The 27982-nt window shown below is 40.4% G+C and overlaps 1 protein-coding gene across 29 annotated transcripts in view; it reads right to left on the bottom strand.

Moving 5' to 3' along the window:
- Window positions 1-27982, bottom strand: part of LRRFIP2 (LRR binding FLII interacting protein 2) — a 105399-nt gene that overhangs the window by 29623 nt on the left and 47794 nt on the right. For 11 of the 29 annotated variants that reach the window (XM_045436601.1, XM_045436600.1, XM_045436610.1 and 8 more), the window contains 12 exons: window positions 26343-26384; window positions 24842-24907; window positions 23207-23281; window positions 21600-21647; window positions 21474-21518; window positions 20609-20656; window positions 20086-20142; window positions 16575-16643; window positions 14312-14401; window positions 7297-7341; window positions 5604-5720; window positions 2667-2738 (listed from right to left, as the gene is read on the bottom strand). In XM_045436601.1, the coding sequence (XP_045292557.1) occupies window positions 2667-2738; window positions 5604-5720; window positions 7297-7341; window positions 14312-14401; window positions 16575-16643; window positions 20086-20142; window positions 20609-20656; window positions 21474-21518; window positions 21600-21647; window positions 23207-23281; window positions 24842-24907; window positions 26343-26384 (774 nt within the window). The remainder of the gene's footprint in view (window positions 1-2666; window positions 2739-5603; window positions 5721-7296; window positions 7342-14311; window positions 14402-16574; window positions 16644-20085; window positions 20143-20608; window positions 20657-21473; window positions 21519-21599; window positions 21648-23206; window positions 23282-24841; window positions 24908-26342; window positions 26385-27982) is intronic. The other 18 variants (XM_045436620.1, XM_045436622.1, XM_045436625.1 and 15 more) reach the window with 8 other exon arrangements.

The raw sequence follows: 27982 nt of genomic DNA, 5'->3' as shown, positions 1-27982 counted from the left end.
AAAGTCTTTTTCACAGCTTAGTCTCATAGAAAATGGGACATAACTGCAGGAACAACCAGAACTAAGACAGTTACTCAACAGATGCAAAAATACAATATATAACATAATAAATGTGACATAACATTTACGGAATGTACTCTTCCTTTAAACAACAAACCACAGAAGACTGTTTTAAATTTAAGTATCAAGGTAGTTTTAATTATTTAAATCTAGCTTATATGGTGATACCTATTAGGAAATAGTTTTACTTAAATGTATCTAAGGCAATGATTTTGCAAGGGTGGGTTCTAGATTAGCAGCAACAGCATTAGCTGGGAACTGGGTAAAAATGCAACATTTCAACCCCCTCCTAGACCCTCCTAGAATGAGAAAATGGGGGAATATGATCCAGCAATCTGTGTTTTAACAAAACCCAGGTGGTTCTGCATGGAGGACAGAATGAGGAAAAGCATCCCAAAGGCCGACCCACTTAATCAAGAATACTGTCAAAAGTAGGGGTGCCTGGGTGGCCGGCTGGGTCTGTTAAGCGTCCCGACTCTTATTTCAGCTCAGGTCATGATCTCACAGTTTGCGGGTTCAAGTCCCACATTGAGCTCTGCACTGACAGTGCAGAGCCTGCTTGGGATTTTCCTTCTCTCTCTCTTCCCCACTCATACTCTCTCTCAAAATGAGTAAAAACTTAAAAAAAAAAAAAAAAAAAAGAATATCATAAGCAATGACCCAGTATCCTTTTTCAATAGAATATGTATGGATATTATCACACTACTGTGTTTGATCACCAATCAGATCATTTTTTAATGATTTTTCTTCCACTTAAAGAGTTGTTTCAAGGACAAATTGAAGTCAAGCTCAATTATATGCTGACCGTGAATTAAGAAAATGGAGGTGGCAGGGGATGGGTGAAATAGACAAGGGATTAAAAGTACATTTATCATGATGAGCGCTGAGTAACGTACAGAATGGTTGTATAATTACGTTGTGCACCTTAGATATAGCACTTTATGTTAATTTTACTTCAATAAAATAAACTATATCTCTTCTAAATGAAAATAATAATAATAATAATAATAAAATAATAAAGCAGGGCACATCATTGTATATCACTAAGTAAGTTTTCCTTTTCTTTCCTTTCCTTTACTCTAGGTATGCTTAAAACTGTTGCATTGAACATGAATATATTTAATGTATATCTTAACAGTTTTTCTTAGCACGGTAACATATAATGTGAGGAACATAAAGTTTTGTTTTCTCTTAAAAAAGGGGATCTTGTATCTGTTCAGTCTCACATTTAATCTGTTCTTTTGTATCCTTCAAAGAAGGTAACAAATGGTAGATCTAAAATGTAAGAAAAAAAATGTTTTAAATAAATAAAAAGAAAACCTCTGCATTGCTTGCTTTCCTGATACGTTACATTACATATGAGATTTCAATAGAAGTGTATTTATTTAACATATTTAATTTGCTCCCTTGATCCAACATATTTCCAAAAGTCTTATCACTAAAATCTTCAAAGGTGATTAAACCCTGAAGATCTGAGCCATGAAGACCGGGCAGGTCAGCATATGCCCCTGTACTTCTCCTGTTCGACTGACAACCGCACGCGCACACACACTGCCGGGTCAGCAGCCTCCAGGCTGCCCTCACGGACACTCTCCATAGGACCCGCTACCCTTTTCTGTCCTGACTCGTAACCGTAAGTTTCCTCTGGACGATCATGACCCGCGTGAAGGTACCGACTGGTAACTGGGCCACTTTGCATCTTGCCAGGAAAGCTGATGAGAGCCTTGCCCATGAGGTCCCCGCTTTGTCCTTCGGGCATATCCTGAGTCGTCTTTCTGAATGCCTTGTTTATGCACCTTGAGACCTGATATTTCTGTTTCAAACAGGGCCATGCACAGGTTGAGAAACTTGTAGCTTCCTTGTATCAGAGTTGAACTTCATAATTAAACATGGGGAAGTGCATGATAACCAACCGCCATTTACAACCAAAATGTCTGTGTCACAGGGACACTTCTATTGAGAACTGGTAGCCATCCTTGCTTGGAAAAGATTAAGGCCCGTCTCAATTTACCTCCAGATTCTTCAAAGCACTGAACCTGTGTCATCTTCTTTGAGCCATAGTGGAAAACAAGAAGAAAAGGAAGAGGAGGAGAAGAAAAAACACAATGAAAACACAGGCCTCCTACCTCAGGTTCCTTCCTCCGTAAGAAATGTTTATAATAATGCACTCTTAGATGCTTCTTCCTCCTGCCTTCAATACTGACTAAATTTGTTTGCAGAACTAGGCAATACTCTCTCATGTAGCAGGGAAGAATTTTAAGGTCTAATTCTCAACTGAAAACCATAATCTCAGAATACGTTTTAAGAGTTTACCCAATTCTGTTTTGTATGGCTAAGACACAGCGGCATGTAGGTATTTCACAAAGTTTAAAAACTCCAAGGTACAGTATCTTGTACTGACTATTGCAAAAACCATAGTAAACGCTGAGACATAAGCAGACTGAAAGTTCACCTTTCCTGTGCACTGCAGGCTAAGCACATGCTGGAAAGACAAACACTGTTAGTAAAGCTTTGTGCACCGGGGTTAACAGAACTTGGGAAACCGCCATTACCCAACCATTCTGCACACAGAGAGCATGCGTGGGCTGCACAATGGGCCCTGATACCTTTAGTTCTTTAAGCCCTTGCATGTATCTCCCTTCTACATCCTGTATCTGGTCCTTAAGGTCATAGATATCCTGCAGGACATAGGAATGAACCATTGCATAAAACCATGCACAAACATATCTTAAGGCTCAAAGGATTCAGATGAAAATGTGAATTACTTTCATGTATTCCGGACCAAAAGCAGAGAAATCAAAGTACACAAACGTAACTGCCACTTAAAACCACCGAACGAGGCAAATAGGCAGGTGATAATGGGGCTGGGGAAGGCCTGGAGTAATCAATCTAAAATGTTACATATCTTCTTGGCATGAACTTGTGTTGAGACCGCATTAGCAAGAGGGGGATGGGGCCGTGTACGAGAAAAAGCTGTACCGATTATAATGTTTTTAACATATAAACTTTAAAAATTTATAAATCATTTCAATAATCTTTAACATAATGCTTCACCTGAACCAGTAAATTACTAAAGTACTAAATTAATTAGTACTCTAGTACTAAATTAATTAGTAAATCTGCTTAGCAAATTTTACTGGCTCATTCAGAAGTTTTTAAAACTGTAATAAATGGACACGAACAAAATGTCTTTCAATGACTTGGTTACTAATCACAATTAATTTGGAAGAAAGAAAGTAAAGGGAGGGAAGTTAAACACCGACGTTTTAAACCATACGTCCGATGAGAGAGTCTATGCTGAGGATGCCATTTAAATGAATGATGAGAAAAGATCATTTGTTCCAAATGTTACCCCAATCATTAAAAGTAAAGCAGGTCAAATTTTAAATGGAAAATACAGTTCCTCCTTTACCTGACCCTGCTACCTACAATCTATCCTGGATGCTTGATTTAGGCAGAATACAACTGCCACAGGGCCCCACGTGCAATTCTGCAATACGGGCAGGACCAATCCTCAAAGGCCGGTCACACACACCTTCTGTATCATACCCCCCCTGCCCTCTTCGTCTCCTCCTTGGTAGGTCTGTCTTGTACTCGCTGATTCATGCAACAGACACACATCAAGAGGCTACTGCAAGCGGAGCGTGAGGATACCAAACTCTCATTTCCTTCAAGGAAGTCATTCTCTCAAAGAAGCAATACGAGCTGAGTGGTGAGGCTGGAAGGCCTTGTCCTCCGGTCTTCCGTCCCACTGAAGACAAGAGTTGGGCTCATTCAACTCTGCAGCCCCAGCACCTATGCCCGGTACTTCGTAAGAGCCTGATAAATACGGACACCCTCAAAGTCACGCCATGTCGGCCTGGGTCAGCTCTCCGTTGCCGCCGCCACTGCCGCCGCGGCAAACGTCTCCACCCTCTAACCCCCAGCCCACTCTTACAGGCCTCCCATCCCGTAAGCCGGACTCTTGCTCCTACCTGCCTGCGGTCTGACTCAGTACCCCAGCACGCCCCCTCCCGCCCTCTCTGTGTCAGCAGGACGGGCCCGCCACATCTGGCCCCACTCTATCTGCGCCCGGGCATCCCTCTCAGGCACTCTGCTCATCAGCCACCCTCTCCTCGCTCTGCCTTCCTGTTCTCTCTCAACTGGCTCAAGCCAACGAAAAAAAAATAATCAAGCCTGCCTTTGAAAGAAAACAAAAACCTTCCCTTAACCTCTCCTCTCTGCTATTGACCAATCGACTCCAGTATCTCCCAGGATTCTCCTCGGAGTAAGTTCCTTGCATCCTCTCCCACTGCAGTTTCGCCTTGTTCACACCATCCTCATCACTCAACCACAGGGTTCCCTTCACCTCCAGAGCTTCCTCTGACCTGGGGACACTCTTTAAGGATGCAAATCAGATACTCTTGCTCCCCTATTTAATATCCCACAGTTGTCGGGGGGCGGCGGGGGGGTGGGGGGTGGGAACCAAATGTCTTCTAGGCTACCACACATGATGCTTTGTGGTCTGGCCCACGAGTACTTCCCCCAGTTTTCCCTCTCACTCACCTCTCCTCCTCACTTCCCATCCTACCCTCGGGCAACTTTGCTAGACAGAGAACCTCCTGGTTCTCTGAAGTTCTCAGAAAGCCTTTTCCCTCCAACTTCTTTGCCTGATGCATTTGCATTCTTCCTTCACAGTGGGTCTCCTCTGAAAAGCTTTCTGTAATCTCTTCTCCTAGTCCAACAGAGCTGATGCTTCTCTGAATTCTCTTAACAGTCCTATTCTTGCTACTACATAGGATCATACACGTGACCTGGTTTTACTGGTTTCTATCAGCGGATCTTCCCTATGAAACAGTGAACTCCTGAAGTTCAAAGTGTGTTTCACTGCCTAAATTGCTGAAGCCAACGGCTCAATAAATGTTGAATGAATGAATGAATGAATGAATGCAATTTTTATTACAACCCTTCCCCCCATTGCTCACAAATAGCAGGTTCAGCAAACAGACCTTCAAATACATTTTGAAAGTCCCCATCTTTCAAATGAAAGGGTTAATAAGAACAGGAACTCAACCCAGGGACTCAACTCAGGTATTTCTGTTATCCCAAATATTCCTATGCTTATCTTACCATGAAAAACTGAGAGATAACTATACTCCAGCAGCCAAATAATACCATAATGGCTCAAAAGGCCGACAATTCCTAGAACCTGGTCCCTTGCATATCTATGTATTTTCCATCTAAAATATGGCCAACTATTTCTGAGAGAATTACTTTTACATACATTAACAAGTTTTTTTGGCATTTGTAAGTGAGCAGAGAGATACTGATCATTCCAATATCATCAAATGTTCAAGAAAGAGAACAGAAAAAAGACTTAACTCCTCTCTTTCCTTTCAGATCTGAGTCACATTCCCGAACTGTCTTTTAACAGTATTTTTTCAAGAACTCATACTCCTTTTCTTTCCACTAAGTCACATTAAGTGTTAAATAGCTCCAGTACACTCTACTACAAAGAAGCCGAAAACCTGTTTGTAAAAAGCAAACCAAAGACTGCGGTTTACCCGCAATTCACTTAATGAGGTGTCTGGATCTACTAAGCTGCTGGTGTCTCCGCTCCCTCGTCTGGATGAATTTCCACTTAGAGGGGTTGTTGCTGAGGCAGAGTTCCGAGACGAAGGCTAGAGAAAGAGAAAGAGGACACATCTAAGTCTTGTTTCTGTACAAAGACGTTTGCTGTGGAAGCTGAACATGGGGTGGGGGCGGGGGACACCTAACCCCTGTGGATGAGACGTGCGGACAACATAGGTTGGCTTTGGGAAAGGGGTATCCAGAGAAGGGCCTGGGGAATACGAAGCATAACCTTGTTCCCTCCAACACATTACTGTAGTCTAGAATTCATAATGACAAAGGAAATGGCTTGCGTGCGAGTTTTTTTCTATCTTTGGTATATTGTAAACAATACTGAGCACACGAGATTAATTTCAAACAGTTCAGGATTTATAACTGGTATGCTAATTAGCAGGCCTCCTACTGAGTTCCTGAGGCTGCTTCTTTAGAATCTTTTCTTTTTCTAATACTCTGATAAAGTTGGAAACAATATTTGCAGCTCGAGCAAACTGTGTATCACTATGAATTTAGACTGCTATTCCCACAGTTAGTTTACATGTGAGATACGCTACTGGATGAACACACGATGGAGCAACCAAATAGAGTTAACCATTAGCCACATGCAGCTACTCAGCATCTGAAATGTGGCTAGACGAAATTGACATTCAAGTGTAAAATACACACCAGATTTCAAAGGCTTAGTATGGAAAAAAGAAGGTAAATTATCTCATTAATAATTTTTCATATTAATTACACTGAAATATCTTGGATATTTGGGTTAAATAAGTTATTTAAATTAATTTTAACTGTTGCTTTTTACGGTTTTAATGAGGCTACTAGAAAAGTTAAACTTGGGGCGCCTGAGTGGCTCAGTCTGTTAAGTGTCCGACTTCGGCTCAGGACATGATCTCATGGTTCATGAGTTCAAGCCCTGCCTCGGGCTCCTGGCTGACAGCTCAGAGTCTGGAGCCTGCTTCGGATTCCGTGTTTCCCTCTCTCTCTCTGCCCCTGCCCCACTCACACTCTGTCTCTCCCTCTCTTAAAAATAAACATTAAAAAAAAAATTTTTTTTAAAGAAAAGTTAAACTTACATATGTGGGGTACATTTGTGGCTTGCATTGTATCCCTACTGGACAGAACAGCTGTATCTTTTGTAGGTACAGCATGAAATGAATCCTGATAATTTCCCTAAAATGACTTTCTGAAAGTACTTCCAGAAGATAGAGACTTTAACACAAAACAAGTCCTAGAAAGGAGTTATTTTACTTCCAAAAAAAAATGTATTATTAAGGAAAAAAAACCAAAAACAAACAAAAACAAAACCCTCAGAGTTTGTCACCACCATTCCACTTCATTTTCAGTGTTTAATGGCTTCTTCTCAGGATCCAATTCCAGGGAATGGAAATCAAAAGAGCAGCCAAAAGCTTCAGAAGTGACATTCAAGGAAATAAAACGCAGTGTCTTTTCTCTTCCCAGAGCTTCACATGATTCAACCTCGGAGGAATTTGGGGGGTCAAGACCAGGAAATAGACGAAGAAAGGAAGAGTAGCTCCCCCAGTTCACATGTAGTATAATCATGAAATAGCAGTTGAAATTAAGTTCAATTGACCTTGAGAATTTAATTCTCTTAGGAATGTATATACTCACTCTTGTGTAATTTTCAGCATACTGTTTGTCAGATTTTTCATCCAACTAGAAAAGAACAGAGATAAAAATCAGGAAAGATGCTTATTAGCATGTCAGGGTTTTTTTAGAGGAAAAAAAGAAATGACCACAGTTGAGTTCTCCAAGTTCAACTGCTGTTTGCAACCTAAAAGTAAACATATTAAAACTGAAATAAAAGTTGAGACACATAAGACAAAATGTCAAGAATGTTAATTTTTATCCTAAGGATGGACAGGCAGTGAGCAAGCTGTCCTTGTGCAGTTTAGAATTTTAGATTTTCTTTTCATGGTATTTGAAACACATTAAAGAAAATTATAAACTTAAGTTTTAGCATTGCCAATGTTAATACAAAAAAAAAAAAAAAACCCACAAACTTGTACACATCAAAAGCAAAACTCTGATAAAACCAAAAGCCAAAAAGCTTTATTCTGTAAACATTATTAGGACACAGGACACATAGATAAGACCAGTACACTTAGCCATAAAGAGTTTCGACTGGATTAAAGCATGTTAAATATATCATCAAAAAAGATTTCCCCTACAGCCTTAAGGGAGTCAGCTCTTTGGCTTTTTTGTTTTTTGTTTTTTTTTAAGCAGTACACACACACGTCAAAAAGAAAAGAAAAAATGAAATAGCACAAAAGGGTACGTGAAGTAAGCCTTTCTCCCTACTCTACCACGTCCTGACCTTCCAATTCTTGATCCAAGGAGAACCAGCCACCAAGTCTTTACCAAATTCTAGAGCAATGCCTCAAATACATTCTATACCTTCTTTTTCTCCTTACCAACTTTCAGGAATTAAAGAAACTACTTCATTGTCTTCATGGCATTTCTCAATCTCTGACCCCATGATATTTATTAATTTATTGTCTGATCTCTTTATCTTTAATGTAAGTAAGCCTATGTCTGTATGTTCGTTTCTGTATTCATAACATCAAAAATAGCACCTGACATGTAGAAGGACTAAAAGTTTACTGGGTGAATGAGGAAATGAATCATACCCCATCTGGACTTACAGACTTACTTCATTTACTTCAACAGCAGCATAGTGTCCTATTATCTAGACATGATGATTGAGTTAGCCTATCTTCCGCAGATAGGCCTTAGTTATTAGCGTTTCATAAAGAGAGGCATGTTACAGGTCTCCTCCTAAACCCCGACCTTGCAGCTGAGGAGAGAGAAATTCAGGGGCAGAAGATCTTCCTGAAAATTGAACAACTGCTAAACGCCAGGGCTGGATTCAGATCTCAGTTTTGTGAATTTTAAAACCCGTGTTCATATTATTTACTGTCCCGATTACTTAACTAAATGAAAATCAACCCAGATTCCAACTCCTAGACCAACCCTCCCAGCTCAATCTAGAAAAAAAGATTTGAAAACTTTCCTCAGTTAATTATTAAAACACAAAATGCCATTATTTCTGGTTCTATTCAGTTCACTTCATTCTAATTTCCTCATATTTGAAAGGTTTTCTGTTCTTTTTCATTGCCCATTTATCACGTTCATTTTTTCTCTGCATTTATATAATAAACACTGTTTATAATAAAAGGTGTTTACTTTATTAAAAGTACTGTATCAATAATGCATTTATATTAAACTTTCGACTTTGATCTCTTTTTGCCACTTTTACAGTAACACTCTTTAAAAGGAATTGATTTTAGTTAACTGATTTTTTTTTTTTTAAGTCACACATGAAACGTTGTGAAACAAACAAGCAATGACAGTGGTTTTTAATACTGGCGATTATTGCCATCATCTTCCATCACATTTATGCTACTAAAACCACTGCCTCACATTTAAAGTGTTATTCTTCAGAGTGAAAGAAATACCGTGTCTGGATAAAACTGCCTTATTTTCCTCAGAGTATCTCCCACCTCTATTCTACTAATGAGTTAGAGAAAAACAAGCAAAATCCAGAAACACTCTCCTAGGTCCACCTAAAACCCTGGCTCATGTCCCCTCTCACAAAAATGACCACCAAACCCACCCATTTTTTAAACAGTCAGCTTGGAATGATCTTACATTTCAGAGGCTGCATCACTGAACTAGTCCGTGGCAACGTCGATTCAGATCCCAACTGTCGCAACCCAAACTGATCACACGCCAAACCTCGGGGAGTGTTAAGGCAGCAAAAAATGCCAAGAGCAGCGACGCTGCAGTCCAGGTTCTTGAGCTGCAGTGACTTGGCCAGAGGCTCCAGTTCTCACTTCTCAGACTTGTGCTCTGCTCGTGCTATCTCCCATTTAGACAAAAAGCCACCTGGTCTTCCAAAAGCCCCAGTGCTCTCTCTAGGAGGTCTAAACACCTGTACCGCAATGACAAGCCAAGGTTCATAATGATGACCCAGAGTCTGCCAGGTACTGAAAAGGCTTTTAAATGGAATAAAAGTGAATCATGTTTAATATATTAAAGTATAAAATGGGGAAACAGCAAAAGGCTACAAGCTTTCAGCTATAAGATGAATAAGGCCTGAGGATCTAATGCAAAATCATGGTGACTAGAGCCGATAAAAAATTGTTGTGTATAAGTAACAATGGAAAAATGAATATGCACAACAATATAAAAACTTTGTAACATTAGTGAGAAATCAGAAAGCAAAGGCTGCATATATGGTTGCAATTCTGTAAAACAAATTAGAGATAGAAAAAATATTAAAAGTAAATCAAATTGTTAAAAAAGTGGCTAATAAAAAAGTAGACTAAAATACCAAAAACAAAAACAGAAAACAGCAAGCAAAGCTTTTTTCTGCCTTAATATGGTGCTCAGGACTTGCTCATTAATGTTAACTGTAGCCTACTCTTCTAAAAAAATTTCAAGTAAACATTATGTCATTGCACTCTTAAATAATTAAATAGGTAATTTTCCGATCAAGGAAGGGGTTAGGTCGTTTGAACTTGAAAGTCAGCTAACAAGCTTGCAATATTTCACATTAGTATTAATGTGAAAAGGAGAGTACATGGTGGCAAACTTCGTATTCCAATTTGAAAGCTTAAGTTCAAAGGCAGTATTTTCTTAGGGGCGCCTGGGTGGCTCAAAGGGTTAAGTGACCAACTCTTGGTTTCAACTCAGGTCATGATCTCATGGTTCCTGAATTCAAGCCTGCTTGGGATTCTCTGTCCCTCTCTCTCTGCCCACCCCCCTCAAATAAATAAATAAATAAATTTTTAAGTAACATTTTCTTGAAGAATTTCCATTATCAACTAGTAAACAAAATTAAATGTAATCTTTCCCACATTTCAGTGATAAAAGCCTTTGCCCTATTTATGCCAGGATGCTTGAAAATGCTTTGCTCTTGACATTACAGATTGTACATTACTTCTCTTTAAATCTGAACTCCTTGAATATTTGTTGAAATTAACACATGTGAGAAATATTTTAGAATACACATCTTGTCAAATCTTTGAAACTCCTTGTTTCTTCTTAAAGAAAGGCATTTATTCTCTGATATTTATTCTCTGATTAAGAGGCCCTTTGAACCACTTAAACATAAGGCTGCTTAGTTTGACAGATAATTTTACCTGACTAAGATGGTAAAATACAACTGAATTTTTTTAGAATAGAATAGAAACAGAGCATTTTAGTTATAAATACATTTTGATGCTGTCATTTAAAAGTTGTTTAGAAATAAAGACCGGTACCTGTGTTACAATTATTTTCTTAAAAGGACTGAGCTATTCATGTCTGACATGTACAATTTTCAGCGTGCAGCCACCATTTGGTCAAATGTATCAGTAATATATACGATCAGAAGTTAAAGGTATTTATATTAAGGCATTTGAATAAACTACTCATTTTTTAATGTTATAAAGTTATAGTCAAATAAAGTATTTATAGTATTTGTTTAATGTAATCATTAGTCTAATCATTTATTAACTTCTAATTTTATATATGATATAACACTAATAAAAATTCTGTTTGACAGGAAAAAAAACCCAGAAAACTGAAGATCTGATTCCCCAACTACAGAAGGGAAGGGAGCAATTAACTTTAATAATCTCATAAAGCAAAAATGGCTTTGGACTCCACTCAGAAATGCACTAATTATTAATAATCAGTACAACTAAAGTTAGCACATTTACATTCTTCTCCCCAGCCTAACCGATAGGATAAGAGAAAAAGGCCATTGGCTAGAGCAGTCACAAACACTGTGTAAATAGTCTTGCCAAATCGGGGCCTGGCACCCTTTTCAAGCACTCCTAGCTCAGAAGTTATAAATGGAGCAGGCTGTACACGTATATTTGGTCCACAGTGGGAAAGCCACAAAGTGTCTTTTAAAATTGTGAATTCACTGTCGGCGTCTTAAGATCAGAGTATTTCACATAAAAGTGCAGATTTCCCAGCTTACCTTTTAAAGGCGGGGATCTTAGCAATATCAAGTCTACTTCCCATTTATCCACAATGAACTGAATTATAGTTCCCCTTTACAAGAAATAATATTAGAGAAAATTTTTGCTCTAGAGAGAGGAATGGCAAGCATTTTAGGGTTTTTGTTTTTTTACAGAGTAAAACCTTTTTTTTTTTTTTATTTAAATTTTAGTTAACACATTAAGGTTTTATCAAGAGGTAAAATTAAGGATATCATTACAGGTACTTAAACAACAATGAAAAAAAAGATAAAAATCATTAGCTCACAGGCATGTATAATGGTTATACACACACACACACACACACACACACAGGCTATTCTATCAAATCATGTTATACACATTAAATATGTATAACTTTCATTTTAAAATATGTAAATAAACCAAAATAACTATCTGGGAAAAGAAAAGAGTTATATTAAATTAGTAGAAGCAGGAAGAGATTTTTTTCTTAAACTATCAAGCTTTTCACTTCTGTGTAGTTACTAAGATAAATTGCCAAGAAATACATGTAAGGAGGACAAAACCACCATCACAAATATGAGGCTAACAGAATTCAAGTTTTTAAGAAAAAAAGGTATATACATTAAATTGTTTGTATCTACAAGAAAAGGACAAGTTGTTAAGCAAATTAATAAAATGAGCAATATTTCAGAGCAAAGACTTTTGGCAGCCAGCTTTCCAACTCCGCGTGCTGAGATTCCTTGATCTGACAGAGGGCAAGACAGGATTGCTCTAAGGCCAGGTTTGAGGCCCAACGATCTGGAATACTTAAGGACTACAAGGATTAAAGTCATATAGAAACAGCTATTTAAATACAATCGGTGGGGTGCCTGGGTAGCTCAGTCGGTTAAACATCTGACTCTTGATTTCAGCTTAGGTCAAGATCCTGTGTTAGTGGGATCGAGACCCACGTTGGACTCCTTGCTGACAGGCTCTTCGCCTGCTTGGGATTCTCTCCCTCTCTCTCTGCCCATCTCCCTTTCCCTCTCTCTGAAAATAAATAAAGGTTTATCAAATACAAATAAATACAATCAGTAACATGCTAAATGTAAATCAATATCTCTTCATTTAAAAACTAACCTTTTGGTTTAGAAATACTACCTCTCTAGGGGCGCCTGGGTGGCGCAGTCGGTTAAGCGTCCGACTTCAGCCAGGTCACGATCTCGCGGTCCATGAGTTCGAGCCCCGCGTCGGGCTCTGGGCTGATGGCTCAGAGCCTGGAGCCTGTTTCCGATTCTGTGTCTCCCTCTCTCTCTGTCCCTCCCCCGTTCATGCTCTGTCTCTCTCTGTCCCAAAAATAAATAAACGTTGGGAAAAAAAAAAAATTAAAAAAAAAAAGAAATACTACCTCTCATCTGCTTCAAAGTGCTTGAAAATCAGAACAGCACCGGTCTATGTGCAAAACAACACTAATCCCAGCAAGGGAGAGAAGGTGTCAAAGAGAAAATCAGGTTGTTAGATCCGTCAGGGAGTATATGCTGTTTGGGGTTCCTTCATTAAGACAAATGCTTCGAGGCATCTCTATTGGACAATCTTTCCTAAATTCACTTCCCCATGAATGTGAAAGCAAAGGATAAGCATTTCTTCAAAACAATGCCATGGTCCAAATGTTTAAAATCTATTCAGATTCCTCTGAGTAACCACATGTTAGTGATACTTTGCTAAGTAATACGTTCTATTGTTCAACCTTCAAAGTCTACCTAGTACTACATAGATTCACCAAAATAAAAAGAAAACTTTTAAGACTGATTAGGAATATCTAAATATGGGCTAGGTATTAGATGGTCTTAAGGAATTATTATTTTTTAATGTTTATTTATTTTTGAGACAGAGAGTGAGCCCGCGCACACGTGAGCGGGGAAGGGGCAGAGACAGAGGAGGACACAGGATCCAAAGCAGGCTCTGCACGGGCAGCAGTGAGCCCAATGCAAGGCCTGAACTCATGAACCATGTGGTCATGACCTGAGCCAAAATCAAACGCTCAGACGACTGAGCCACCCAGGCACCCCAAGGAATTATTTATTTTATTAGGTATGATAATAGTAGAGTGAATATGAAAAAGAAATTCTCAGGGGTGCCTGGGTGGCTCAGTTGCTTAAGCATCCAATTCTTGATTTTGGCTCAGGTCGTGATCTCCTGGTTTGTGAGATCGAACACCTCATCGAATTCTGCCCTGACCGTGTACAGCCTGCTTGGGATTCTCTCTCTCTCTCTCTCTCTCTCTCTCTCTCTCTGTGTCCCTGCCCCACTCTCTCTCTCTCTCTCTCAAAAATAAAGAAACATTAAAAAAAAAAACCAACAAAGAAATTCTCAATTAGAGATGCATACTGAACTAAATGACATGGATTTGTTTTTAAATAATTCAGGGGAAAAAAAGGAAGGAAAGGGGGCAATAAAGTAAAATGGGCGAATTACTGGTAATCGTGGAAACTGCTGATAAGTTCCACGGGGGAAATTTTTCACAGAAAAGTTGTTTTTTTTTTTTTTTTAATCACAGCATATCAATATACACATTCCAAAACAAATAGCTATTTTATGCTACAATTAAGTTCCTAACTTCCAAACAGCTAATGTGTGAGCCGTTAGTCGCAAGACCGAGACACCACAACCACTGCATGCAATACACTCACGCTGGTCACATCTGGGATAATGACGTCATCCACCTCAGAGACCACGCTCCCCCTACGATTGGAGCGACTAAAATAATCGGCGGCAGAAACCTTTCAATCAGAAAAAATGAGAGGCTTTAAAGGTTAAGAAAAGAGAGCAGAAAAGGTAAGAACATTGGCATACGAGCGGAAAACGTTTTTAGGTGCTTGGTAACGTATCATGAAATGAGGAAACGGATGCAATTAACATCCTCAAAGAAGCAGAAAAGAAATGTAAAGGGTTCCTGAACGAAATCACAGCTCCCTGAAACACGCTTTTATTCACCTTCGCCAGAGTTCGGTACTGCAGAGATCACTTACTGCCTGAGCGCCAGCAAAGGTAGCGTGTGTGGCACATACATCATCCTCACTGGGAGGGTCCCTAGAATAGTATTTCCCTAAAACCTCTGCCGTATTTCAAATTTACAGTTCGTCACAGTACCAACTCTGTTAAGCACCTGTATGCTCGATGCGGAACGACTTTCACCGCTACACTTGCCTCCTTGTCACATTCCTCAAGACCAGGAACCGCGGGACAAAATGATGACAGAACTACACTGGCCTCTTCCTGGGTTCCCCAAACACTGCGTCTTGTCCCACCTGAGACTTTGTCACTGGCCCACAAAGCTCTGCTCCCAGCTCTTCAGGCAGCTGGTTCCTCCCATTACGAGGAGGAATGTCTCGGCTCAAAGGTCACTTTCCTCGGGGAAGCCTTCTCTGACCACCCCGTCCAAAGGGACTTGCACACGCACACGCGTCCCCTCACGCTCCCTGTCCTGTCCCTGCTTTCCTCTTCACAGTTCCCGGGGTTACTTTCTTTTTATCTTCCTTTGCTTACTTATCTTCTGTTTCTTTCACAAGGATATGAGCTCTAGGAGGTCAGAAACCTGATCTGTCTGGCCCGCCAGCACTTTACTCCCTAAACATTTGGTGAATCAATAACGGAGTATTTTTTACCTCCCTCATCAGCTTTCCTTACCTCAGCTCTGTCTGACCGCCTTGCTTAAAAACTCTTCCCTTCCAGGAATGGAATTTGGAAGTCCATCCACAGAGACAAAAAAGGCTTACAATGTGAAGTTTTGCTAAGGGCAACTGCAGTCAAGCAACAGTATTTTTAGTGTGAATAAAAACTTAGACTGACACATACCCAATATTTTACCGGTTCCTACCGTCTCCGAATTGCGGTAGGTATTTTCCACATACTAATTCGTTTAATGCATATATTAAGCCCTCCTACAAAGACAGTCACTGACATCCCCACAAGTAAACTGCAATTAACACAACTAAGAGGTTGTGGAAGTGGCTCAAAGCCAGGCATCTTGACTTTAAAGTCCCTGCCCTTTGAACTCCATCGCTCTCCCAGGGGCCTTCAGGTGGCCTGGCTTGTTTTTCCTCCTTCAGCTATGAGTATGAGCTCTAAGGGGCTCGCCAATGGACCACAACTGCCTTCATTAGATCACTGCATTCTTGGCAATAAATCTCACAAACATTTGGTGTTCCTCTTCTCTAAGAAAACTTCACATCTATTACAATCTTTCACAAAACATGGTTCTTTTTTCTAGCTCTAAGCTGACATACCATCCTTACCAATGTAACTTTCAAATCAATTCTTATATGTAGCAAAAATGCCATCAGCTCTCTGTAAAACTTCCAGCTTCATCAAAAAGAATAATCTGAAATTATTTAACTTGTAGTCTAACCCAGCTATTTGTTGCCTCTACAATTATTAAGCTAGTTGAATTCTAAGACCAGAATTTTTAAGTTTTGTCATCAACAACTCTTAAAAAGCTCACAGGTCTTAAAAGATATGTAAACAATAAACAATACATCTTAAATACACAGCGAAGAAAGCAACTGATGGCAACATGATTTGTAATCCACAGTTATGAGTTTTACACAGAGCGGAGCATTAATTTTGCTTGAGAAACTTGTTTGTGAACTGTGCACATAAATGCATGTGAACGAAATAGCAACAAAGTACAGAAAGTGAAAAACTTTCAAATAAGCAAAGACTAGCACGTTAGGGGTGTGAGCAGGCAAGTTACTAATGAAAGTTTCCACAGCCCCCAGAGAATCCGCAGTCGCGGGAACACATTTCTGAAGGCAAATTATTCATATAAACGAAATCTGAGGAAAAGGCTCGTTTTGCCAAATGCAAATTTCACTTCCCGATAGATTTCACGTGATCATACGCTGGTGCAAGTTTAAAACTCATTGTACGTGTCTGCACGCAAACCACGCTCACCACACTGTCCCTTCGCCCGTGACTGGCACGACCAGAAGACCCAACGCTTGCACTGCCATCGTCGGTAAACTATGGACGGTAAAAGCAGATAATGAAAACGAGGCGATTTCACTCCACGTCTCACCTGACCGTAAGCACGTTAGGTAAGGTTTCGAGAAGCATGCAAACACTATACGTGAGCATCTCATTGGCACCATGTATCATGCACCATCAGACAAAAAAGGGACTTCAAGGTGTAATAAACTATCCCTAAAAACCAACAAACGTTTCCAAAGAGCACACAGAATAAAAGGCTACTTATCTTTTATTTAAGTTACAGAAGAAAAGAGGACAGGAGTGAGGGGCTGGGGTATAAACAGACCAACCAAAAGCAGCTAGGGTTTCATGCTTTTTAAACCCCCAGGCCCCTTGGGATCCCGTCCGGGGTCAGTAAGCGTACTTGACGTTTCAGTTTGGGAGAGAAAATATACGAATATCTTCTGAGGAAATCATGTAAGTCAAAGAATTGCCTACCAGCAAGGACACTGAAATGATGATTCTTAGTTTCCTTTATTCATTCCTATGCAATGAGTGGAGCTATTTCTAACATCACCCTATAGTTTTCTTCCTATTTCACCAGCCCTAGAAGACTCCTCTTCCACAGGTGAAGGTTACCTCCATTCTGACATCACTGAGGAACCATTCTGGCATCACTAAGATAATAACTCTGAACCCAGCGTCCAAATGAAATAGCATGTAGCTAGCACACAAGGACAAGATTCTATGCTTGACTGAAAATGTATGACCGTAATTTTGTTTGCAAGGGGTCATTACATTGGTACATTAAAAATGCTACCAGGCCCAAGAATTGCCAAGTGGAATTTTATTATGGAGTAAGGTAAAAGTAAACTCCCCACTTATATCAAAAAACCTTTATCTCCTTAAACATTCCCGTGCACATTTTTGTTAAGTAAAGGAGCAGAATTCTTGAGAAGTGCCACTTGGAAATGGCAGGAGAACAGAGTCAAACACATATATAAAAGAAAACCTACGTAGTCCACTTACTCCATTCCACAAAAACAATCTGTATCGAACGTTAAGAAACTGCTTTAATAATTTCTCCAGCACGCCTGGGTGGCTCAGTCAGTTAAGCATCCGACTTTGGCTCAGGTCATGATCTCATGGTTCGTGAGTTCAAGCCCCACACTGGGCTCTCTGTTGTCAGCACAGAGCCTGCTTAGGATCCTCTGATGCCCTTTCTCTCTGCCCCTCCCCTACTCGTGTGCTTGCGTGTTCTCTTTCCCTCTCTCAAAAATAAACATTTTTTTTTTTAAAAAGTAACTTCTCCAATTTTGACATTGTCAAGAATAACAAGGTAGTTCTTAAAGTCATCCTTTGCCACTGGAAAAATAAATTAGTACGGTCTTCTTGGTGGGCAATACGGCAACGTACATCATAATTTTAATGTATATACTCTTTGATCCCCATCATGTTAGGATTAGCAATTTACCTGGTATGAGATCTACTCATATGTACACAAAAATATACTTGTGTAAGAAAGTCCACTATGCAAGTGTTTAGTAACCAAACTCTGGCAACCCTAAATGTCCATGGGTAGGGGAGTGGGAAATACAAACTTCCAGTTATGTGACGACTAAATCACAAGGATAAAAGCTACAGCACAGAGAATACAGACGATGGAACTGTAACAGTGTTGAACAGTGACAGATGCATTGTGGCAAACACAGAAGTATAGCCTTGTCCAATTACTATGTTGCAAACCTGAAAGTAATGTAACACTGGACGCCAACTATACTTCAATTTAAAAACAAAAAAGAAAAGCAGTACCCGTACCAAAACATAAAATATATCCAAGAAATCCTCAAAAAGAAATGTACAATTTATGCACTAATGAAATAATAGATTGCCATTAAAAAGAAAGTGCTGACAAAAAAAAAAAAAAGACAAAAAAAAACAAAAAACAAAAACAAAAAAACTATCTCCAAAAAGCATTCGGTAGAAAAAGGAACATAGTTTACTTTTTAAAAATCTTTTAAATGTCAAGGGTGCCTGGGTGGCTCAGCAGGGTGGGCATACAACTCTTGATGTCAGCTCAGGTCATGATCTCACAGTTTGTGAGTCTGAGCCCTGCGCTGGACTGACAGCACAGAGCCTGCTTAGGATTCTCTCTCTCTCTCCTTCTCTCTGCCCCTCCCCTGCTTGTGCTCACACACGATGCACTCTCGCTCTCTGTCTTAAAAAATTAACATTTCCAAAAAATATTTTAAATGTCAAAAAAAGAATGAAATAAATCTTTACATATGGATACAAAAAAGAGACTAAGTAAAGAAAACAAACTGAGGCACAATCTGTACACATATACATATTGGTCAAATAAAGGACACTCATGCATGCATAACGTATCTCTGAAAGGATATACGAGGACAGAGCCTGCATTTGGGGGAAGAGAAATGGGGGAAAGCGTCAAGGGATTTTTAATTTGGACTTTCCTTAAGCTAATACCACTTTTATAACTTTAAAAAATGTTTAAAAAATGTTTTGGGGTGCCTGGGTGGCTCAGTTAGTTAAACGTCCGACTTCATGATCTCACAGTTTGTGAGTTCGAGCCCCGTGTCAGGCTCTGTGCTGACAGCTCGGAGCCTGGAGCCTGCTTTGGATTCTGTGTCTGCCTCTCTCTGTTCCTCCTTGACTTGCACTCTGTCTGTCTGTCTGTCTCTCTCTCTCTCTCTCTCTCTCAAAAATAAAGATTAAAAAAAATTTTTTTTAATAAAACAAAAAATGTTTTAATATTCCAGAAAGATTAGGTGATTAGAACTGTCCCAGTTTTGTCTTTTATGTAACAATTTTTAGAAGCTGGCTTGTTACTACTTCTCCTTTCACAACACTGATCCCTGAAGTGCTGGCAGGCAAGTGAAATGGCTCAACGCAGGAAGCAGAAACAGAGGGAGGGGAGAAATTCAGGATGATCAACCCATCTTTTGAATTATCACCACTAAAAAGACAAGAAGTTCACATAAATGACAGTACAACATTTTTTAAACTTCTAATGGCATTGGTTCCAGACTCATTTAAGAAATTATGTACAGGGGTGCCTGGGTGGCGCAGTCGGTTAAGCGTCCGACTTCAGCCAGGTCACGATCTCGCGGTCCGTGAGTTCGAGCCCCGCGTCAGGCTCTGGGCTGATGGCTCAGAGCCTGGAGCCTGTTTCCGATTCTGTGTCTCCCTCTCTCTCTGCCCCTCCCCCGTTCATGCTCTGTCTCTCTCTGTCCCAAAAATAAATAAACGTTGAAAAAAAATTAAAAAAAAAAAAAAAGAAATTATGTACAAAGCCACATTCATACAGAAACCACCAATTAGGACAAATTAGTACACCTGAGTTTGTGCTCTGACGGCCAATGATAATTCACGCACAAGAGTGAAACACACATCCTCAGTCTTCTGAACCGTGAGTACAGGTTAATTAAACAACCCCAAGTGTCTACAAAGCATGCAAAGAGACCAGACAGCTCACCACAGGACTGCTTCGGCCCGAACTCGTTCTTGAAGAGTAGGAACTGTATTCGGATGGCTATAAAGTTTCCAAGAAGAAAGGTTTTACAATAATGGCCAGCTCCCTTTCCTGCTGGGAATACGTTAAGGACCCTGGACCCTAAGTGGCTGCTGGCTCCCAGAGGGAAGGTGCTGGCTACTCCCTGGTCTGGAACCCTACCTCCCCCACAAGCCTTCAGACCCAGCATCGCTCCGCAGGAGGCTGAGAAGGGGAAGGGGATGCCCGGAGGAGCACTGCTCTCATCCTCTTTCTGCGGGACTAGTGAGCAGGAAAAGAGGTTCCTCTGCCTATGTTCCCTTCAGACTTTGAGCCATGATTTCCGGCAGGCACTTGCTCACAGCTTGGGTGAGAGTCACAACTGGCTAGCTCATGGGTCGCTGCTTACAGAGCAACTGCAGGTCAGATGAAATGACTTTTCCTTTGTAAGGGAACTGTGCCCACCTGCACATCACCCTCTTCACCACCTCCCTCCGGTTGGACTTACAGTTCGAGACCCATAAGGGTTATATAATCCACCGTCATACAATGACACCTACAGAACAGAGAAAATGCCATTTGTCTATTGATTCAGCATCCAAGTTGTTTGGAAAATGTCACAACGTCTTTGCAGTACTCAGTTCCAAAAAAGCGTCAAAGAGTGGTATCTCAGGTGAGAACACCCACTGATATGCGTGAAGCCCTACGTCGATCCCATTAAAACTTCAAGCTCATGCTTCGTTTAAATAGCACCCTTAGTTACAGTATTTCCTCCCATCATTGTGTTACGAAGCTAGGAGAAGGAACACTTATGAATTTATTCTCTGAGCAGAAAAGGAAAGCGAGGGACAGAAAGCATTTCGCCCACCGGCACCATAAAACGAAACTACAGAGCCCTAAGGGGCCGGTCTACGAGAACAGGCCCGAGCAAGCAAGCGACAGCTCGAAAGCAACCGGCTCACAAGTTGCACGTTACACAGAGCTATGCCTTCCGCTTTCTAGTCAGCTTGCTTTATTAGAGCCTGGTATTAATGTGGCCAAGGCCACAGCTGTCCCAAAGAAAGACATGGCCGCTGTGCATGGGCAGCCATCTCACAAAAGTACACAAGTGAAGTGGGGCCCATGCAGGTCGGCCTTCTCTACAGGAACCAATCCTAAGCAAGGGCCTACCAACAGCCAGCCGTATCTGGAAAATAGGGGCCTTTCTACTACCATAAAGTTTTGCAAGTTAAGCACAGGCAGCACATCCTGCAGGACACACAGCATCAAAGCCATGTGTCCCCGACTGTTGTGGAGGAAAGCTGTCAAGCCAGAGTCAGCGCCATGACAGGGGCTCCCCGGGAGTACACACACCGGAAGAGAGCAATACGAACCAGACTGGTACTTCTCAGCAGACCAGAATCTGCAGTGGAGGAGGCCTATGAAAAAAGTGCACGATCTCACCCAAAGAAAAGCAACTGTCAGCGAGGAAGGCAACACACTTCTCAGAAAGTACTAACCCTGGTACTCCTTGATGTCGCCAGAGGGTCACTACACAGGGAAGAAGACTGTTAAGAAACAAAAGCAAAACAGAACAAGGTAATTTAGCAAAACAAAAGAACTGGTCTCTCCAACACGAAAGCAGAAGCAGAAGCCGCGTTTATTTTATACTGCATAATTTATTAGCAATTCCTGAGTGCTTAAGGCAGTTAAGTAACACACAAGTGAAAAAAAATTAGTCATTAGAAATCTTTGTGAGGGCGCCCGGGTGGCTCACTCAGTTGGTTGAGCCTCTGACTTCGGCTGGCTCAGGTCATGATCTCACGGTTCACGAGTTCGAGCCCCGCATCGGGCTCTGCACTTTGGGCTCGGAGCCTGGAGCCTGCTTCAGATTCTGCGTCTCCCTCTCTCTCTGCCCTGCCCCTGCTTGTGCTCTCTTGCTCTCCCACTCTCTCTCTCCTCTCAAAAACGAATAAACGTTAAAAAAAAGTCTTTGAGTACCCATCTTAAGGGGTAAGTAACAACAACACCTGGAATAGTTTTCCATAAATGGGTTTAAGTCCTACTGGGCTTTCAACAGTAACGTCAGGAGGTAGTGTGGCAGCCCAAGAAAACACTCCAGGAAAGGGGGTCATGGCACAGGGTCTGTGGAGGATGGTGGCCACACGCAGGTCGCCAGTAGTTCCTGGGACATTCTGTGATCTCACAGCAGACTCCTGATGGGCTTAGCCTGACTGCTGAGGAACCAGGTAAATGAGCTCCAAGCCATCACTATAAACACTGTTTTCCAAATGGATGAGAAACCCAGTCTTTCAAAACAAGCCATGGACCAAGTGCCTTAGTTTAATCAGATAAACTGTAGTGGTCACAAGAAAGCCAAAGCACCGACAAGGCACAGCACTCTCAAATGGAATTAAATCTTTCTTTTTCTGACGTCATTTGAAAATATAACTTTCAGTTCCTTTTCCCAAGCCTAACAGACAGGGCAAATGAGAGTAAGTTGTGTGTGCAGGCTTTGACAAATGAATTATTTTAAATGTACTAGGCACCATGTATTGAATGTTTTTTTAAATTTATTGATGTGCCAAATGCCTTGAAAAAAATAAGAGTTCTAACATTAAACAAATAATTATATTCTTCTCATCCCATTTACAGTTTAAATCTTTACATGTAAGCTTTTATTAGAAAGACATCCACCATGATGTGTACTGATGCCTACAAGTTATTCTGAAATACATCCCCCCCCCCCGTAAAAAGATGGATCAATGGATGGACAGACAGGCAGACAATAATATGATAAAGGAAATAGAGCAAAATATTGATTGTAGACTCTAAGTAGTAGGCACATGGATGGTCACTATACAATTCTTTGAACTTTTTTATATGTTAAGTTTTTTCACTTTAAAAAACCGGAAGAAAATGGTACTCACTTACAACAACGGTGATTCAATAGCTCCCAGTGTGTGAAGACACACTCACACAGACTATATGAATTCAGTTACCACAAACCAGGGGACACACAGCCATTCACAGATTAGTTCTAACTAGCCAAAAGGCAAAATCGAGGGTTAGAAATGTGTTAAAGTTGGACAATAAAACACACAGAGCCAAAAAGCTTGAGACAAACCCGAGTGTAGTAGGCAGAGGCGGGCTTGCTATGTCTAAGACTGCTATAGTTTCTCTGGTCAAAGTAGAGGCCACTCTGCAGAAAGTAAAATTAAACACTTTTCTTAGGTTAAACGTTACCACTGCATAAAGGCAGACTCCGATACTGCCAAACCCCTCTCCTCCAAAACAATGACTTTAAAGCACTGAATTGCATTAAGTAAAAGTTACAATAATAATTATCTCAAGTCTCCAAAAAAAGACTAATACTAAAGGTTAACTGTTTTCAAACCAAGTCACTACTAACTTTTTTACTTTAAAAACATGAGCATAACCCTAAAAATGAAACCGAAATAATAAGTGATTGATTCTCATGTCACATTTAGTAACATCCTTGAAAAATCCAGGACAACTGAGTAACTGCCATTTATAATTACCATTATAATTACCATTTAGTAATTACCACTTATAATTCCATTTGGCAATGTCACAGAAAATATTCAAGTCTTTTTTCTTCCCAAACTTCTCCTAATCCCATTATTTGTCAAAATGAACTGATCAAATTACGTTACCGAAGATGGAGTGCACGTGTTTACTGAACAGGTTTGCCCTAAAACCTCCACGGCAAGTTCATTTTCAATACACTGCACAAAATAACCCATTTTACACACTGCGGTTGCCTGACAAAGAGAAAATCATCTACAAAATTCCCTCTCTAATTTATCCAGCCATCTTCTTTGCTAGACGTTGAAGAAATGTGAGCAATCCCTGACCGAATCCCCCTGCAGTCGGGGGCACCCCTCCTCCCACCGCCCCCCTGCCACTCCAGGCCTTGACTCCCTGTACCACGCCCTCAACAAGGCACCAGGACTCACCTCTCCCCAGAGCTCCCAACGCTTCAGCCCCCACCTCTCACAAATGTCCTCTCCATCACATTCTCTCCTCTCTCCTCTGTGCCAAAGCCCACCGACCCTCTCTCACCCCACCAAATATCAGAGCCCTGTCCACAGAACTACTTAGCAGGGGAGCTTGGGACTGATTTTCCTGCCAGTGCTGTGGCAGCCTAACAGGGAGAGGTGTTCCTCACACCCCAAACGGGCATTCTGGACACGCTTTTTCTAGCAAAGTGGCTGGAAGGGGCTGGAATGGAGCACTGTTGTTGGTCCTGTGGCTTCACGGCATTGTAGGTTAAAGAGCTTTCTGCAAGACAGCATGGGAACTCTGCTAACACAAACTTCATTGTTTCTACCAGAAAACTCATTCCACGTTCCCAAAATTTAACCTACAAACTCTCAGAATGAAACCTATTCTTGAGTTTGGCATTGCCGATACTACCACAACTAAATCAATTCAAATTTCTCAAATAAGGATAAAAACCTCACTAAACGTATTCTTGAAGTATATGCCAAAAGACAGTTCATAAATGAAAACAGGTGGTGAAGGAACTTCTTGTATTAACTTGATAGTAAATCCTGTAAGTGAAAACAAAATTACTTTTAAAGAAGACTCTGAAGAATCATGTTTCAGTATGGTATCAGATTGCAATAACGCCTAAGGCACACCCAAGTTGCAATCATAATTCTCAAGTTCCCTAAAAGTAATCCGTGAGTTTTACAGCAGCACAAGACAGTGGGACATGAGAAAGAACACAACTAACCAGTGGGTCTTTACGAGAACCAGAAGACCTCTTCTTCATTCCGTAAGAGTGACTGTAAGAATGATTCTGGAAACAAACATTGGAAGTTAACTTTAATGATCATACAGTGAGGTTTTAACAATCACTTCACAAAATCTGTTTTAAAATTAGACACAGAAAGATGCATGAGATACAGAGTAGTCCCCATGCAATCTACTTCCCAGCTGCTAGTAAATGATTCACTGCCCTTGACTAGCCAAGATCTCCAGCACCTCTACACATCTGCACTCCCCCACTCCCCGTGCCATCGGCTCCATGTGCAACCAGCTAAAAAAGATGCAGTTATGACTCAGAGCCAGGCAGGGGATCTGTGGGGATGTTCTCCCCACCCTTTATTTGAGTCCTTCTATCTTCTTCATAAAGACATGGGTGACAAGAGGGTCCACCTCCTTCTAGGCTGTCCTCAGCTAAAAGCCAAAGGGCAATCCTTTGGGATCAACCAAAACAAGAGAGAAAGAACAGGACATTGCTTTGCCCAAGAATGCACCCTTGACCCAAGTTAGTCGTCCCACAGCACGCGCTGCTCAGGAAGAAAACAGCCAACACGGTATGGATTGTCCCTTGTAGCAAGAGCATTACCAGACAACGGCCTTACACGCAGGTCCTAGGGAGACAGACTGTCTCAATACATAACTTCTCCCAGGAGTGCAGAGCCAAGTGTATACGAGGGAATAAAGGACAGAAATACTACTACACAGGTCAATGGGGAGACAAGAAACCCAGTACAGCTATGCACGGCTCACGTGAAATGAGGAGGTGCGGGCAGAAGCGACCTAGCTACCACTAGTCTGCTCCAGGCCAACCAGCTGACACACACACACAGAGCTCGATCCTGAATCTGTCCACTCACTTTCCTTTTTTGAATATGCACAACCTTCCATGTATACGTTACCCTGAACATTTTAAGAGATGACTATCCAATCTAGAAACTCAGGCAATCTACTGACATAACCCAAGGAAAACATGCTATAACTAAACTTCCTTGGCTAAGATGACACACATAAAAAAACGAACCAAATCAAGCAAATATAAGCGAACATAACTGATGTTTCAGGCATCATCTCTCACTGCTGGCTGTTTCCTGTTTAGTAACTTCACACCTGCTGGGTTGGGACACATAAACGTGGAACACAGCAGGGTCTATAGTTCAGTGAGTATCAAACACTGCCAGAAACATGTCTTCCAGGCAATGCACATGTGTCAGCTGGGTGGTTTATCACTCTAAAAAAAGAAGTGACTACCAATCTTAGTCCTAGATAGGGAAGTAAATCATTTTTATCTGATCCTGAAATTCTAAAAGAAAAATGATTCAAATATTAAATTATGCCACGATTGTATTGTTGGCCATATTCTTTCCCCAAAACATAAGAACCTGTGAAAGTTAGTCACAATCTATGATTAGCATCATTAAGCATTTATAAAGTAAAACTCTACATTTAACACAAAATCATGCACTACATACTAATGATGAAAGTCTTGATGATCTATCCTTGAGAGCATCATACTGGGTTTCAGAGAAAGGTGAAAGTTGGTTGTAGTTCCAAAATCAGAAATATAAAGAGGAAAAGGCAACATTTGCAAAGATTAAAAATCCAAACTAACTGGAATTTAAATAAAAACTTAATTTAAAAAAGATCCAGCACTATTAAAAGCCCCAAATTATACGCAAAGGTTGTTACATGTGGATTAAAAAATATTCTTCCCCTCACCCACACTTTCCTAGTGTAAGTTATTGCTAAACTGTATGTACATGTAAAACCACATGTTCTCTCTCAGACACAGAATTCATCATCGGTAATGGTGAGACGATTCGATCTCAGTACACTAGAGCATGAAACATCCCAAGGAAGCCTTTAAATGCAGGAATTAAGCATTCTGAAGTTAAAAGAGGTTTTACTTTTTATTATTGTGACCATTACCATCATTTCCCATTGTTTAAAACGTGACAAAAGCAAGGCATGAATGACGAAGCGAGAGCACGTAATATAATCAGGCTTACAAAAAAAACAAATGCAGTGTCAAAGTGTAGGAAGTTCCCTTGGAGCTGCCTGTGGACAAACAGGTGAAAAACTGCCTTTCTCGACTAAACTAAAAACTGAAAACACTGGACAAAACTGGAAACTTAGTCCGAGCAAAGTGCGGAATGCACAGTATGCATACATACGTTAAAAATATAAATAAAGGAAAAATACGGAAAACTTATGGTTAAGACCAGAAAAACCACACTTCACGTACAGTCTCTAAGAAAATAAGATAATAGGCGTAACAGTACATTTCAAATCCAAGAAACTCAATAAAATAGTAACTACTGAGATTTCTGGTTTCCTAATTTTGTTTTTTAAGCATTCTAGCTTATACCTTTTAAGCAATCTTACCCAGAAGAGGCAAGAAATAAAGAGTGTTATTACATATGCAAAAAAAAAATCTGTTTATCTAAAATTTTTTTAAATGCCTAAAGGTGTGCATTTGGTAAATTATGTGCAATGATAAAATGTCTCTGTATGGTGAGTGACATTTCCCGGAAAGTAAAGTTCCTTCTCTATAGAAATTTCACTTAGGTCTTTTCTCAGTCAACAAAGTATCTTTTTTGTTTAAACCATCGCTAAAGTACGTATCACTCAAGCCACACATTCTTGCATATAAACTATTCCACCCTCCCAACCAGATAAGTTCACTGAAGAAAACGGTCATGTCTTCTGTTCTCAGATCCTCTCTGGAGCACCAATGGCATTTTAGAGAGGCATAGGATTTAAACAGGATTTAACAAGTTGAATTGAAATTGACCTATTTCGATGTTCCTTTCCCACAATGTAATGCAGAGTTCAGCTGTTTCTTTTTAAAAAACTGTTGAATCTAACTGGTAAGATATCCGAAAGTTGGCACTCCAACTGCTACTAAAACAACTGGGTAAATGAAAAGAATCCCCCAGTACCTCCAATTGGCATTTATGTTGTTTAAAAACAAATGATTCATCAAAGGAGGGAGAACTGAAGACATTAAAGGACTCTAGCTAAAACATTTCCAAAATGCTATTATGGTCTATTAAAAAAAATTTTTTTCTCACAGACAGTTACCTGAAAGTCTTCATTTGAAATAAAATTA

The sequence above is a fragment of the Leopardus geoffroyi genome, chromosome C2 (genome assembly GCF_018350155.1).
Source record: "Leopardus geoffroyi isolate Oge1 chromosome C2, O.geoffroyi_Oge1_pat1.0, whole genome shotgun sequence".
NCBI classification, from domain to species: Eukaryota; Metazoa; Chordata; class Mammalia; order Carnivora; family Felidae; genus Leopardus; species Leopardus geoffroyi.
Note: the sequence above shows the minus strand (reverse complement) of the source record. Positions and strands in the feature narration are given on the sequence as shown.